The sequence below is a fragment of the Corythoichthys intestinalis genome, chromosome 12, assembly GCF_030265065.1.
Source record: "Corythoichthys intestinalis isolate RoL2023-P3 chromosome 12, ASM3026506v1, whole genome shotgun sequence".
NCBI classification, from domain to species: domain Eukaryota; kingdom Metazoa; phylum Chordata; class Actinopteri; order Syngnathiformes; family Syngnathidae; genus Corythoichthys; species Corythoichthys intestinalis.
The window spans coordinates 33,297,246-33,314,305 of NC_080406.1; the positions used below are offsets into that span (position 1 = coordinate 33,297,246).

Consider the following 17,060-nt stretch of genomic DNA (forward strand, 5'->3'; position numbering starts at 1 on the left):
GGGGACTATCTGTATTTACAAACAGGCATCCATTAGCCTTCTGCTAACCATCCTAGTTAAAATGGATTGGATGTCTACCACCGTCAATGCGAACTAATGAGGGTGATTCTGATAAAAATCCAAATTAACAGTACAATGGTAGTGTCCAGTAAGCTTGATCTCATTATTACAGTTGATCATCCTAACTGTTAGTGCGTATGTGTGTATAAATGAGGCCAACATGGCAGCACTGGAGTGGAGGTAAATTGAGGGGTAATTTGGGGGTCTGCAGGGACTTGGGGAGGAGGGTGGGGGTTATAGGAAAAGCGTCTACAAATGAGTGAAAAGTTCTTTTGTTGGTGATTATGTTGCACCCTGCCCCTCTTTTCTTTTGTGATGGGGAGGGGGCTCCCTCGCTCACCCGCTCTCACGGTGAAAGAGCCCCCCCACCACCTCCAATCCCCCCTAACCTCCTCCACTCCCACACTGTGCTCGGCTAATTGCTCACATTGAGAAGCAACAGGCGGGAAAACAAAGCGTGACATGCCTGCGTGCACTCTCACACACACACACACACACACACACACACACACACACACACACACGTTAGCACGTTAGCACATTAGCACAGAATTCAGGATGGTTGTATATAATGTATTTGTACTAGTTTTAAAAAGTTTTTCACAGGTAAATATAATAGTGAATAATTAAAATTCTATTAGGTTTTTATGGTTGGTATATATATATAAAAAAAAAAGGTCTATTAAATATTTTGTTCAACATTATTTTAATAGTTTTCCAATATTTTAAATTAGTAGATCATTTACATGTACTTATTGTTTTGATAAATAACATTTTACAATATTTTATTAGTTTAATTTTTTTTTCAAGAGATAAAATAATTTTAAAGGTTTTTAGTTACTTTTTAAAAGATTCTTTTATTAGTCTGATAAATATTTTGGTAGAAATTATTTTATTTATTTAATTGTACATGATAATTCGTTTGCATTTTGTAACCGTAAAGACTACGAATAGAAAAACAAAATATTGTCAGTTTTTTATTGTAATTTTTGAAGAACTACATTTTTTTGTATTTACATACTATTTCTATTTTTTTATACAGTGTACACCAGTTGTACTTTTGTTTTTGTTTTAAATATTTTTCAAAATTTTAAAATTTAAATTCCCAATTTTATATACAATCATAGTTTTTTTTTTTTTTTGAAACATTAATTCTTTCTAAGTAAATAAAATAATTCACGCCATTTTGAATTTAAAAAGTTATTAATATGGTAATAATTGAACAAAAATGCATTTAAATTTGTAAAATAATTCCACATGCCAGCACTTAAAGACAAATCTAGAGTTTAATGTAAATACAAAAATACAGCTGAAAACAATGATCAGCATATTTGAATGGTCAGCTATTTTGTTTGCATGCACGTACGTGCGTGTGGGTTTTTGAGTCAATGAATCAGGCAGCTGTTTAACGTCCGCTTTAGCGGGTTTGAAGAAAACACAAAGACTCTGCATGCAGTAGAGAGGACAAGCTTCAACGGCAGCGTGCAAGAGTGAGGACAGTTCCTGAATGTTCCCAAGATACAAAGGTTAATAGGTTGTTATCACAATTCTTATCTCTATGTACTTCATAAATACAAAGACTCCTTTTGTACATAGAACATTTTTATTAAAAGAATGACACGGATTTGGAAAGTAGATTTACAGTGATACCTCGACATACAATCGCATAAACTTAGAATCCTACATTCGACGTAAAATTTGACTTGTCATTTGTCCCGACATATGACGACATGCTCGAAATACGATGATTTATAACAGCCTCGCAATTTCATTTTCCTGCAAGACGGACGCACGGTGGATTTTCTTGTTGGAGAAATCAACATTGGTCCCAAGACTGTTAGTGCAGGTGATGAAAAAAGGAAAAAGGTAAAGCTTACCTTTGAAATTAAGATGAAAGTGATAGAAAAATATGAGCGTTTTGTGCACGTCAGTGTACAGGCTCTACAATATGGCCGGAAAATGTATACGATCTCAACGGTTCTCCTCCAAACTCCGTGCACCGGTCTTAATAAGTTCACGTGACAATTATTATTATTGTAACTAGAGGTCGACCGATGTATTGGACGGACGATATATGGACTTTTTTACAACATCGGCCATCAGCCGATTAACAAAAAAATAACTTTATCTTGCATGATAGGATATGCAATGTTGCTTTAGCCTTCTAAGGTGTTTACTGAATGACCCTTACACTCTAAATATAATTCGTAGCATTAGCGTTAGCATTAGCTTAAGCATGGCAAGCATCCTCTTAAATTCACTCTCTCTTGTTTACATCTTGTCTTGGTGGGTTTAATTATTTGAAAATAATGTACTGTTCTTGCTGAGTGTGTATAATCATATCAAGAACTGCGTTTCTTGGTTTGGTAGCACTAGACCGAATTTAACCTTTTAGTCTCAGGTCATTATTGTAAATTTGATGCTATTGGAGCAATTTTTTTCAAAAATTGCCTTTTAATAATCTACGTGTTTTTAAAAAATTGATATCGGCCTCAAATATTGGCTAACAAAAACGGCTTTGGGTATTGCCATTCGGCTGAATTTTTTTTTTGATGTCAGTATCGGCATCGGCATTTGAAAATCCCATATCGTTCGACCTCTAATTGTAACATCTGCAAGGAAATGGCCAGTTTAATCAAGTTTTTAATCATTTATTTCAGAACTTGTGCAACACAACGTAGCCGACGCCACAACATGTAAAGGCAAAGTAAAAAGTCGTCCGCACCTCTCTGTCGTCAGTCACACTGTGCGTTCAGGAAAAGCATGCAAAGCAGAACAGCCACAATCCCAATTCGTTACATTATTATGATTATTTGTAGTTTAAGCCTAAATTGTAAGTACTGATAGGATTTTGAGTTTTTGCAGTGTTCAAAATAAATGTATGATACCTGCTGTATTAGAGCACATTAGATACCAGTGCTACTTGGTGTTTTATCCATCAATGACTACCGAGCTAAAGTTGACAGTCAGCTTTAATATGTTTTTATTTTACACACTCGTCTTGGGCTGCAGCTATCGATTATTCTCGTAGTCGATTAATCGATGAACTAGTTGGTTTGAATAATGGATTACCTGAACTGAGCCTCAAACAGTATAAAAAAAATTAAATAAGGATCAATGTACATCAAAAGAACAATTGGCTAACTTACATAGCAAAGTCTTAAATGCTATTAAAATGCTAACATGTTTTTTATACACAATGCTCTTAATAAATGGTTCAGACATATATTCCCACAAAAAAACGGCTAAATATACGTACCTATAAATTACGAATGCATTAAAAAAAATTTTTTTAGCTCAAACAAAAACTTATGTTGGTCTTAACATGGAGCGGCTGGATTCAGCGATGTGAAATGAGGCAGACTAGAGGGCAGTGTATCCACCCAAATCAGTAAAACGGAATGCAAACACTTTCAAAATCATTACAACACCACTTTAATTAAATGAATACTCGAAGCAGCAAAATTTAATTTGAATCTTTTTTTGTAATCGAATACTCGAGCTAATCGATTCATCGTTACGGCACTACACTCGTCACTCTACAGCGCTGTGTTTTTACAGATTAAATAAAGCCTTCATGAAAGACACGTTAGCCACGCATCGACAGTAGTGGCACCCGGCCCGGGTTTCGGGGGCGGTCCTTGGTCGTGGGGTCCAGCCCGGGGGTGTGGAAGCGTCGGTGGGGCCGGACAGGGGTAGTGTTATGCAAGCGCTGTTTTACAGTGAATACATCAAACAGTGTTCGGCTTGGTCTCCATCTTGAAATGCTCCCACAATTTTGACATTTTCTGCTTTTTCTTGGTGCTTTCCTCTTCGCTATCATTGACTTCTTCGTCATTACCTCTATATTCATGCGTGGTTGGAATCAAATATATCCACCGCCTCTCCCTTCTTCCTCTACGCAGGTTACATCAGCGCGTCGTGGCGCATTAAAAGAAGTCTGGAAAAAAACCGTCATTTTTAGAGCTGGCAAAATTAAACGATTCCTCTAGGCGGAGAAAATGCCTCGATAATTTTTTTAAATACAATTAAATCATTTCAGCTCTAAAACCATCATTTGTTTCATTTTTTAAGAAGAAAATATGAAGCTCTTTTGTCCCTGCCAAAAATCCACAAATAAGCCGCTTCATTATAAAACTTGCAGTGTACAAATTTAGAGCTATTTTTGTTTTTGTGGGACACATAAAATGTTGTGGTGGGCCAGATTTTGCCCCCGGGCCATCAGTTTGACTGTTTGAATAGCGGGTCAAAATTGAGGGCGTTCCAAGCCCAGTTTTGGGTTTTGAAAAGTTTTTTTTTGTAATTACTTTTTATAGTAGCAGTTTTATCTGGGAGTTTAGTTCTAAATTTCACATTTAAATGTGAAAATGTGTCTGTCAAGCCTGAGGTTGTGCTTGTAAGCTTCCACCTTGAGTGTTGCTGTGTGCTGTTGTTTGTGAGTGCACGCTTTACTTGCGCCCCAATTAGAGGCCAGCCGTTCATTAGGGAGCCTGTCAGCACGCATCACGACAGCCATTCGTCAACATAAACTGGGGGGTGCGCAAAGGGGGGTGACCACCGCAAACATTCACTATCAATGTGTAATAAATTAAGAACACTTTGCATGGGTCGAATAAGTGTGCGTTTGTGTGGTCCACATGGTATCTGTGCCATGGACGGCACTCGACGTCATATCCATTTCGACCAGGAGGGAAAGAATGAACAATAATTAATAGTGATGCACGATAATACATTTTTCAACCGATACTGATAACCGATAATTTCCTCCTCATTCCAACCGATAATCTCAAGCCGATAATTGTATTCAAAGATTTATATAAAATTTTAAAGTATACACAAGAGAAAATATGACTGTGCAAAAATATAATTTATTGCTCTTTTTTTCAACGTCAAATATGAACAAGTAGTAAATTCCAACATCTAAATCATAACAGATTGTCTGACATTGTGTAATGGTAAACCTTTGGCAACAATTACTTACAGAGTAAATACCTAAGTTGCACAAAAATACCTTTAAAAGTAAGCCATTCCTAACATATGTAACATTACTACACTGCAAAAACACACCTCCTTAAAACTAATCGGTTTGAGTGTAAATCTATTGGAAATAAGTGAAATTATCTGCCAGCGCTTCAAGTGTATTTCTCTCAGATTTCTTGGAAGAAAAATAGCTCGCTGAAAATAAGCTTAACGGCCTTATTTCAAGCAATAAATTATTATACTTAATCCTAAAAAAAAAAAGAGGGGGAAATGTGAATTTTGAAATGTTTTTTCATCTGTTCCACCACCGGGGACCTGGGCTCGGCCCGCCTCGCCCTAGTGGCCTGCCGGACCGGCCAGAGCAGCAGGCTCCGTTGGAAGACAGCTACTTGTCGACAATCGGTCTCGTACCGGTGTTTAGCCTTAGATGCGAGTTTACCACCCGCTTTGGGCTGCATTCCCAAACAACCCGACTCCGGGAAGGCCGCAGCGTCTCTGTATCGTCACAAGCCCCGCAGCTTAGCTTAGTTTGTGTTTACAATACCTTTAGCATTCCCGCTAGCAGCAGCCTCGTATTCGTTCCAAAAATCTTTGTGATGCAGTTTTAAATGACTGCTGGGTTAGTGGTGTTGAATGACGACGCTTTCTTTACGCCTCGTGGAACTTCTGCGGTGCATGTTTTGCAGATGGCGAGAGCGTCGTTTTTTTTTTCACACACGATAAATCCAGCCACGCTAGTAACACTGGCCTTAATCTACAACTACTTCTTGTCATGTAACTCCGCCTCCTCAACCCCCTCCTCCCTCAGGGGCTTGAGAGAGGGGAGGGGTTGAGGAGGTGTATATAATTATCGGATTGCATTATCGGTTGAGTGTTTTTATTATCTGGATTATCTGTGTGACGTCATAATTGCAATTATCGGCTGATAATTATCGGTGACCTATATTATCGTGCATCTTTAATAATTAATTGATTTGGCCCTTCCACTCAAAATGGTTTGGACGTCTAGCACCGTCAGTGGCACTTAAAAATGATTTGAACGGTGCAGCAACATATGTATACAGGAGATATAACGAAATGGTTTAAGCGTCGTTTTTTTTCACACACAAATCCAGCCACGCTAGTAACAGCCGCCATAATCTACAACTGCTTCTTGTCATGTTACTCCGCCTTCTCAACCCCCTCCTCCCTCAGGGGCTTCAGAGAGGGGAGAGGTTGAGGAGGCGGCTTGCAAATATATAATTATCGGATTGCACTATCGGTTGAGTGTTTTTATTTTCTGGATTATCTTTGTGACGTCATAATTCCCATTATCGGCCGATAATTATCGGTGACCGATATTATCGTACATCTTTAATAATTAATTGATTTGGCCCTTCCACTCAAAATGGTTTGGACGTCTAGCACCGTCAGTGGCACTTAAAAATGATTTGAACGGTGCAGCAACATATGTATACAGGAGATATAACGAAATGGTTTAGATGTCTAGCGCCGTCAACGTTACTGAAACATGATCATTCAGTGTAGTTGTTAAGATGCCGACATGTTTCTCTGTCCCCCCCCCCTCACAGGTGATTGACGGCCAACTAGCGCCCTTCTTGTCCAAAGTTATCAAGTTTGCCAGCGCGCACGTTCTGGCATGCTCGTTGTGTCGCCAGAAAGGATTCATCTGCGAACTGTGTCACAGTGGACACGTCATCTACCCCTTCCAGGACGGCGCCACCACCAGGTTGCTGTTTGAATTATTTTGACAGTCGTACTGCCACAAGATTTGATCAGTTTATTTTTGCAATTTGTCGACTAATCTGTAGCGATGGATCCACCATGGTGGCATGAGAAGGCAACTGCCACCCTAAAAGATAGGCTTGCCAGCCCAGTTGCCACCCCAGTCGGCACCAAGAAAAAAAAAAACTTGACAATTACTGCCATCAATTAAGTAGTGGTGTTAGTGTGGATCCTCATAATAATAATAAAAATGATAGGGAAAAAAAATTCTATGAAGCTTAATTTCTCTACATCAGTTTGTAAATGTTACCTGTGCATTTTTGTAGTGTCAACATATGATTTCTTTGCAAAATATACATGTACACATAGACTTCACTATCAGTTGACGAGACAGCTCCCACAGACATTGCGTCACGGCCAGGCAGAGCGTCGTGGCAGCTTTCACTGCGAGAAACTCAATTACATGCTGCGTTCTAACTCCAGATTCAGGTGGAAACGAGACAAAACCTTTAGTGCGTACAAGCAGGCAGGAGTGTCCCAAGAGTGATTTGGTTGCGGATTCAAGGTAATTATTATATAAAATAGTATGCATGCACTCTGAAAGTGGAAAAAAAATGAATGGAAAAAATTAGCGTAACTTTAGCTTGAAATCGTGATGTAAAATGAATGATAACTGCCCGTTTTTTTGCTTTTAACCAGGAAGCTAGACTGTTTTACGTTCATATCTATAGAAATTCCGGGATTTACGCATTTATTTACAAGAATTTTCAATTTAAATGGTTCTTTGTTTTCTATTGGCCACCATATTGGATTTTTAATACATACACAATAGCGTAAATTTACATTCAAATATTTATAAGGTAAATTTGGGCCATCTGCTCGTTTTTTGGCAACAAAAGGAGTTATTTAGACATTTATTCGTCCAGCTAGCCGGCAAGACGTACTGAGACAATGGTGACTCCGGAATTCAACCTAGATAAGTTGTGATTGTATATATAAAAATGCAAAATTTGCTTTTGTTGTGTAAAATTAGGATGATTCTGATGTGAACGTTTTCAGGCAAAAACTTATATGATATGTTAAATATTGCTATCGATTCTGAAAATATATGTGATTATCTCTGCATTTAGTGATTTTTGTGCATCTAGCGTAAAATCTGAGAATTTTATAGCCATTTTAAGTTTTGGTATACTTGTATAAAAATAATTAATCAGGATTCTATTAGGGAAAGACCTTGAATTTTTTGATGGCGCTGCTGATGGAGATTTATATATGCCTAAGGGAGTTGCCTGTTTTGGTTATAGGTCGCTAGTGGCTTTAGATATGAAAAAATTTGAATTTTAAGTTTTTGAAAATAGGGCCCCTATGCAGCAGCCCTGCGCCCCGTTTCCCGTCAACTGATCGTAAAGGCTACATATGCCATACAGTGGGGCAAATAAGTATTTATTCAACCACTAATTGTGCAAGTCCTCCCACTTGAAAAGATTAGAGAGGCCTGTAATTGTCAAGATGGGTAAACCTCAACCATGAGAGACAGAATGTGGGGGGGGGGAACTGAAAATCACATTGTTTAATTTTTAAAGAATTTATTTGCAAATCATGGTGGAAAATAAGTATTTGGTCAATACCAAAAGTTAATCTCAATCCTTTGTTGTGTACCCTTTGTTGGCAATAACGGAGGCCAAACGTTTTCTGTAACTCTTCACAAGCTTTTCACACACTGTTGCTGGTATTTTGGCCCATTCCTCCATGCAGATCTCCTCTAGAGCAGTGATGTTTTGGGGCTTTCGTTGGGCAACACGGACTTTCAACTCCCTCCACAGATTTTCTATGGGGTTGAGATCTGGAGACTGGCTAGGCCACTCCAGGACCTTGAAATGCTTCATACGAAGCCACTCCTTTGTTGCCCTGGCTGTGTGTTTGGGATCATTGTCATGCCAAAAGACCCAGCCACGTCTCATCTTCAATGCCCTTGCTGATGGAAGGAGATTTTCACTTAAAATCTCTCGATACATGGCCCCATTCCTTCTTTCCTTTACACAGATCAGTTGTCCTGGTCCCTTTGCAGAAAAACAGCCCCAAAGCAGGATGTTTCCACCCCCATGCTTCACATTGGGAATGGTGTTCTTCGGATGCAATTCAGTATTCTTTCTCCTCCAAACACGAGAACCTGTGTTTCTACCAAAAAGTTCTATTTTGGTATCATCTGACCATAACACATTCTCCCAGTCCTCTTCTGGTTCATCCAAATGCTCTCTAGCGAACCGCAGATGGGCCTGGACGTGTACTTTCTTCAGCAGGGGGACACGTCTGGCAGTTCAGGATTTGAGTCCCTGGCGGCGCATTGTGTTACTGTTAGTAGCCTTTGTTACTGTGGTCCCAGCTCTCTGTAGGTCATTCACTAGGTCCCCCCGTGTGGTTCTGGGATTTTTACACCAAGCGTTTTACCTATTGCAGATTCAGTCATCCCAGCCTGGCGCAGGTCTACAATTTTGTCTCTAGTGTCCTTCGACAGCTCTTTGGTCTTAGCCATAGTGGAGTTTGGAGTGTGACTGACTGAGGTTGTGGACAGGTGTTTTTTTATACCGATAATGAGTTAAAACAGGTGCCATTAATACAGGTAACGAGTGGAGTCTCGTTAGACCTCGTTAGAAGAAGTTAGACCTCTTTGACAGCCAGAAATCTTGCTTGTTTGTAGGTGACCAAACACTTATTTTCCACTGTAATTTGGAAATAAATTCTTTAAAAATCAAACAATGTCATTTTCTGTTTTTTTTTTCCACATTCTGTCTTTCATGGTTGAAGTTTACCCATGTTGACAATTACAGGCCTCTCTAATCTTTTCAAGTAGGAGAACTTGCACGATTGGTGATTAACTAAATACTTATTTGCCCCACTGTATGTACACATATGCCATATGTTTGCCATATGTTGACACCAAGGATCCAACAATTAAACCATGTGGCTCAAAATATCGATTTGTTAAGCACAATTGAATGTAATTTCTTTTTTTTTAATCATCAACAAAATTATCATACACATCAAAACTGATTTTTTTATTGCTTATGTTAGAACAGAATGTGTTAAATGTCTTCATCATTTTGTATTAAATCGATCCAAGGCCTTTGAATCGAAACGTTGCAGAATATCGTATCATTATCAAAAGAATACCATCAAGAAATACGTGCCACCCTCCAAAAGTTCCTGCCCCCCTCCATCCACCCATAAGTATTTTTCTAGATCTGCCCCTGCTAATCTAGTCATATATGAATTATATGTTATTTACTGTTATATTACCAAGTGCTTTACATTTTTGCTGGAAATTTGCATTGGCATCAAAAACTGTCTTCAGAGAAGTTCGACCATGAATATTATGTAACTTAATAAAACAATCTGCGTTTATCAGGGATTGCAGAAATCAGAGAAAATGTGCCTTTTTTTTCCTTTTGTTGTTGTTTTTTTTTTTTTTTTTTTTCGTTTAAAATAATTAAAATAATGAATACACAATTTTAGAAACTTAACCCATTGACTGCCATTGACAGTGATAGACGTCCAATTCATTTGAACTTGAGGGTGGCAGTGAATGAACGAATGTTCTTTCGCTGCCACCCTTCAGTTCAAACGGATTAGATGTCCAAAAGTCATAAACTCATTTAAATTCACACAACTTTTATTAGACACCACGTGATTGGGTGTCCATCATTATGAATAACAGTGATTTTTTTTTTCTTTTTAAAATAAAAAAATATATAAATTCCCCCCCCCCCTTTTTTTCCATCCAAAATATTCTTTAAAAAAACTAAAAATGACATTTTTCCTTGTTTTTTAATTACAGGAAAAAAAGAAAATTCAAAAGAAATAATATTTACTTTTAAGAGGCTCAAAAAAGACTATTTGAACAAATTGAAGGTAAAAATAAGGTCGATTTAAAAACAAAAATGAGAGAATATTTTGACCAGTATTATTGGACCACGTGATTGGATGTCTATCATCAATGACAGTGATTTTTTCCTTTTTAAAATTAGAAACAAATGTATAAATATTTTTCCTTGTTGTTAATTAAAGAAGAAAAACTGAAAATTCACAAGAAATAGGCTAAAAAAAGACGATTTGAACAAATTTAAGGTAAAAAATAAGGTCGATTTAAAAATAATTTAAAACAAAAAATAGAGAATATTTACTATATTTTTGACAAGTATTATTGGACACCACGTGATTGGATCTCTATCATCATTTGACAGTGATTGATATTTTTCCTTTTTAAAATAAAAATCAATTTAAAAAAAAAAATCCCTTTGTATTTCATCCAAAATGTTCTTTAAAAAACAACTAAAATAAAATGTTGATGTTTTTCCTTGTTTTTAAAAAAAAGAAGAAAAAAAGAAAAAAATTCAAAAGAAATAATATTTTGTATTAAGAGGGTCCAAAAAGACAAGTTGAAGAAATTTAAGGTAAAAATAAGGTTTATTTTGAAACAAATAAAACAAAAATATGAATATTTACTATATTTTTGGCCTTTTTTGTTTTTGGATGAAAAAAATAAATTTTATTGAGACTTGAAAACAGTTTCTAAAAACTATAGGTTAAAAAAAATGAAAAACTAAAAAAGAGTAGTTATTTTATGCGTTTTTGCGTTTTTTTTTTTTTTTTTTAATTTAAAAAAAAGATAATTATTAAGCTCAAAAAAGGGGATTAGGAGAATGTTTAGATCAACAATATCTAAACAGTTAACAACTATCATAGCAGTTGACAACCAAAAATTGTCAGTTTGACGATTAATCGTGACAGCACTACTTTCTAGAGAAAATTTAAGGACTTGGAGTAACCTGCCAGGTCTCAACATTGTCCTGCGTTGCCGCCAGGTGCTCAGGCTGCGGCGCCGTTTTCCACTCCGAGTGTCGCCAGAAGTGTCAGCCGTGTCCTCGCTGCGTCCGACGTGAGCTCCACCACGTCCAACGGCCGTCGTCCTTCTGGTCCCCCGACGACGACCCTCACTTGCCCTTCCAGGACACCTGAGACGCGCCTGAAAAACCAGCACCATCGGCCGGCAGCGCTGATCCGAGCCCAGGCACTTAAAGTCGCTTCGGGGAGCACAAACGTTGCACAAGGACTTCTTTTTACAGCGTCACAAAATGGCTACTGGTGTTTGAATGACGTAATTGTTAAAAATAATCACCGGGTCGTGTTGTGCTGACGAAAATCGTGACTGCTCGTCCGTCCCCTTACAGCTATTTTCAAACTAGTGTGGTGCTAAGTGGTGTTACAAAACATTACTAAGTTTTTACAACAACAGCACACCCTACGTTAAAATTTAACGGGATTTTTTTTTTTCCGTATCATTACAACGCAACTACCACTATTTGTATTTGCTAGTTAGCCGTAAAGTGAAAACATTAAACGTAGACCAATATTGCAACAAACTGTGACACGTAATGCTAACGAAAAGTTATCATTGTGCTAGCGTTTTAGCTCATTGGCGCTTTTTTCAATTTTGAAGTTAGTGTTAACTTCAAGACAGAAAAATGACAACTAGTGTGTGCAAATGAACAATCGGTACACTATTTTATCACTAGTTGTCGTTTTTTTTGTAGCTTTAATTATGTCCTTGATATTTTTACACGTTTACATTACGAGTCGTATTTCATGTTACAACGGCTACGTTAAATAGTCTAACTTGGTTTTCAAAATTAACAAAGATGCAAATCGATCAATGTGGACGATATTCTCGATTCAACTACGATTTATTGTAGTATTAACGGTTTTAAAAAATATTTGCGGTCATTTTGTATTATCATCCGTCTTATTGTGATTCTTTAGCTTGAGCTTTAAGTTCTTCGGTTCAATGTAGACGACGTGATGTTAACGACGACTTAATGTTACAAATTTAGAAAAGTAAGAGCGCAACAATTTAACGTCATGTTGTCTTATTTTTCTTTTTGAGCTTTGCGTTCGATATGAACAAAAAGTCATTAATTTGACATTGGCGCAATTTTAGTAGCGCTATTAGCCGTTAGCAATTAGCGTCTCCCTGTTCACTAGTGACATCATCGACCTTGTCCAAATGACGTCACGTTACGTCAACATTTGAGCCATAAAAAGACAAATGCGCTTTACTTTTTGTTTGCATTCAATTCAGGGAAGAAGTCAGTTGTACTATGAAGAAAATATACATGTACTTTTATTTTTTTATTTCAAATAATTTCTGCTGTCCTGTGTGGAGGGAAAGACTTACGAGCCCTGTTTTTGTTCGCCACATTTTTTGTTTACTTTGCCAGCAAATTAGTTTTCGGTGTGTTTTCCTGGATTATATTCTAAAATGAACCACTTTGAATTTGCACTTTTCACAAGTTTTTTTGTGCTTTTTTTTTGCTGACAGCCAATAAAAAGTCTTCAATACTTTTTTGTTGTCTTTGATGAGGCATTCGGGTTCACCCTATATTTGGGACTCATTAGGCGTCATTGACGGCGATAGACGTCCAATCCATAAAGCGTTGACACGACAGAAAAACTAGAACGGCGGTTAGCATCGGGTCAGCTAGCGTGTCCGCGGAGACTCGTCCAATGCCCTCCTTAATTGTCTCGGCCAATTAGCGCTGACGAGCCGGACCACAAAGCGGCAAGTGTAGCCGGCGCAGCGCCGCTTTTGTCCTGCTCCACTGGCCCGCGGACCCTCGCCCCTCATTTAGGGCCCGAAAGAGAGACCCCCACACTTGGGGAGGGGGACCCCCACATGCCAGTGCAAATCAAAACAAAAGACACTTTAAGGGGGGGGAGAGAATTACCACAATGTGAGTGTGTGTTTGTGTGAAAAATTGTGTTCGTGTGTCTGTGTGCAATATGTGAGTGAGCCTGTGTGCCTCTTATTTTTGGGCATACGTGTATGTTTGCATAAGTATGTGCATGTAGTATATGTATATGGCGGAAAAGACAGACAAGACTGAAAAAGCAGTTTCTGCACTTGCACCCCTCTTTAAAACACTGCTGTATTTTAAGCCAAAAGAACTGTTGTGTTTGATAGAACAATATATCTATATGCTGCCATAGCAGATTTATGGTGCACTAAGCCTCCGAACCATTTTTAATTTGTCCGTTTTACCCTGAAAACCCCCATTTACACACGTCGCGCAACCGCTTTTGTTTCAACCTAGCCATAAAAAGAAGGTAAGTATATATATATTATTCAAAATGTCATTTTTATCTTAGAATCATTAATTGATGTCTAATATTTAGTTAAATATTAGACATAAAACGACTTTAAAAACTTATTCACTCGCATATTTTAAACTTTTAAACGAAATTATGTCACAATATAAAATTTGGCGTCTGTAAAAAAGTCATGGATATCTACCTCATAACTATCGCTTGATTGTATTTGTTTGTTTGTTTGTAACTGTGTATATTCCCCGGTATGTTAGATGATAAATAATCGATCCAAAACAACAACAAAAATTGAAAAAAAAAAAGTTTAAATGGGTAACTATATGAAAAAGAAAATCTCAACCACTCATTGTTGTCTACGATTTCTGCATCGCGACCCTTGTTATTCACCCATAAAATAAAATTTAAAAAATCCGGCTGTGGCCATTCACAGCTGTGTCTTGACACTCGGTGTTACATGCTACATGGAGTTTTGGGATCGAAACAAGATAAGTACGCGATAATATCTCGTTAAAATCGTGGCGTCTTTAATTCTGCTCTTGCGTGCTCTCACCTCCAATTAGGGTTTTGCTGTTTAATTTTTTTTTTTTTTTAAATGTCCTCCTGTTCAAACTTTTTGTTGCCCCCCAAAAATTGAGATTTTAAGCTTTCCAATGATGTACCAAACAGGCATATAGGACAATTTTGAAATTTGGCCCAATTGGGGTCTCAGAGCGGAACTTCAAGTCACCTGAGAGTTTTTGTGTGGAAGCATGCGTGAAAACAATGTAATGTGTTCGTTGAGGTATGTCGTCATAAGAAATTCTTGTGCAGTTTCAGTTTGTAACAAATTGCCCTTTTTTTTTCATTTTAAGTCCAATGCGGAGGTGGAAAATCACAAACGCTGAGATTGATGATCCTATGAGGGGAAAGAAAAGACCAACAACACATAAACATACAGTCACCCAAATCAACCTTTGAACCCTGAACCCTTTGACAACCAGCAATGCCCATCAACACCAATTCTTCTGATACTATAATTTCATTTAACTTGAAACGTGTGAAATAAAACCTCAAAATGTTATTTTCACTCCTAAAAAATATCGTTACAATCTGCTAATTTGGTTTTGATTGCACTGCCATTTTATAAGAAGCTCAACTGACAGCCATGCCACTCATTCGTCAACACTGTCAGACATTAACTGAGGCTTTCAAGTATCGCTAGGAAATACAAAACACTCATTTTTATTAGGCGTGCTATTAAACATGGTAGAAATGAACTGAAAATTGATTCAAACAAGTGCTGCTGCGTTCACGTGCATTTCCATTGACAAAACTGGGAAACAGATTGATTTCGGACTAATGGCGTAGGTTTGCATAGGGACGGTGGGGACATAACACTACGAACATTTCAGGATGCTCAAATTGCACTCACAGCACCGACAGAAATAACACATGTCGACAACATGCTGCTTCTCTGCCCCCTTCAAAAAGGAGGGATAATTGAAGTTTTTTTTTTTTTTTTTCACCAAAGCAGCAGCCACTGCAGGTAATATACAAAGGTGGTGGTGGGGAACACACCACTAATTTTGCTACTGAAAGTCCAACCTGCATCAGGGTTAGCATATTATTCAACTGTGTGGATTTGCTAACCTGGAAAACTGGAGTAAGAAGCTGCTTAGAGAGAAGTGTCCTCCTGTATGCGTTTTCTACTGTTAATTAAACTGTGAGGAATGTAGTCAACCAAGGTTTACCCCTTTCCCCCAAATTTTTCATTTTTAAAAATCTATTAGGTCTTAAAGCAGCCAAAAGGAGCTTTCCTTTTTTTGTTGAGTTTGGCTGTGCTTGTGGACAAAAGCATTAGTGTTTACCTGAAGGAAGGCTCCATTTTTTAAAATTTTTTGTTATCCCCTTTTTTTTTTTTTTTTTTTTTTTTTTTTTTTTGTGGTCATATTTAATTTATTTATTCAGACAATGTTGAGTGGAAAATGTTTATTTTTTGCATTTGCATTTCTGGAGAGTTAAGAGATTATTAACAAGTTTGTATTTATTGCTTATGTTATATAATTTAAGTAATACGTGATTATAAATAATATATTAAATAATAACAATATTATAATAAAAGAAATATAACATAAAAATAATATAATAGAAATAATAGTACATATAATATATAATTTAATAATGTACAGTATGTTCAAATATTGCTCTTTAAATTTGCTAATAAAATCCAGACATTTATTCTGGAAGTTTTCAAAATCTTTCTTTAGTATTTTTTTAAAACAAAGGTTCAAATGGAACAGTGTATCACCTGAACCAATGAATATGGAAGTTAGTATAAGTCAATACAGGTTTATTTTGCATTGATCATTTAGCCTATCAATTAATTAGGTTCATGTTCATGAGATGTAGCCCTGACCCCTGTTCACCCAATCTGTTTGGTCTTATTAATGTCCCGTCCCCAACAAAAAAGTGTACATGCAAGTTATGCTGTTATAACGTCCCCCTACCAATGTTGACACCAAACCTACACCCTTGTTTCGATACACCTCATAGAAATGAAAACATATCTAGTGCCTTTTTATTCATTCAGATAAATCTATTCATAATTTTAAGTTCTATATTAACTCACTGGCAGTCATTGATTGCACTAGACGTCCAATCCGTTTTGACTTGGAGGGACGGCAGGTTGCGATTGAATGATCACATGATTCATTGTAATACTATGAAATTAAAAAAAAGACGACTAAATAGTGTTATAAGTAGGGGTGTGATAATATATCAAAATGGTGATTATATACTTTGCATCCCAAAAAGTTATCGATACACTCATGCTAAGAATCGAGATATCGTTTTAAGGAGGTGTCAGTGTCAAAGGAACCAACAAGTTCCTTTAACATTGACACATCGACATTAACATTGACAAAATCCTCCACCATAATAGTGTTTCAGTTAACTCAATCGCTGCCACTGACAGCCTTCGGCACCCAATCAGTTAAAACTGGAAAGGACGAATGAACTTTCTTTCGAAACCAGAGCATTCACAGTTACTCTTTCCGATTTTTAGGGAATTTACAGGTCACTTTCTGTTCATTTTAGGGCATCTACAGGCATACACGGAGTTTGAGGAGGGCCTGGGGGGCCAGTGTCATTGCATG

General features: G+C 37.3%; 1 protein-coding gene across 2 annotated transcripts in view; it reads left to right on the top strand.

Annotated features, from left to right (window-relative positions):
* plekhm3 (pleckstrin homology domain containing, family M, member 3) overlaps nucleotides 1-13,161 on the top strand; it is a 46,245-nt gene extending 33,084 nt beyond the window's left edge. Inside the window, exons 7-9 of one of the 2 annotated variants that reach the window (XM_057852941.1) lie at nucleotides 6,612-6,769; nucleotides 7,249-7,330; nucleotides 11,628-11,766. In XM_057852941.1, the coding sequence (XP_057708924.1) occupies nucleotides 6,612-6,769; nucleotides 7,249-7,312 (222 nt within the window). In that variant the 3' untranslated portion in view covers nucleotides 7,313-7,330; nucleotides 11,628-11,766. Of the gene's footprint in view, nucleotides 1-6,611; nucleotides 6,770-7,248; nucleotides 7,331-11,627 lie in introns of both variants that reach the window. The other variant, XM_057852940.1, reaches the window with a different exon arrangement.
* The last annotated feature ends 3,899 nt before the right edge of the window (nucleotides 13,162-17,060 follow it).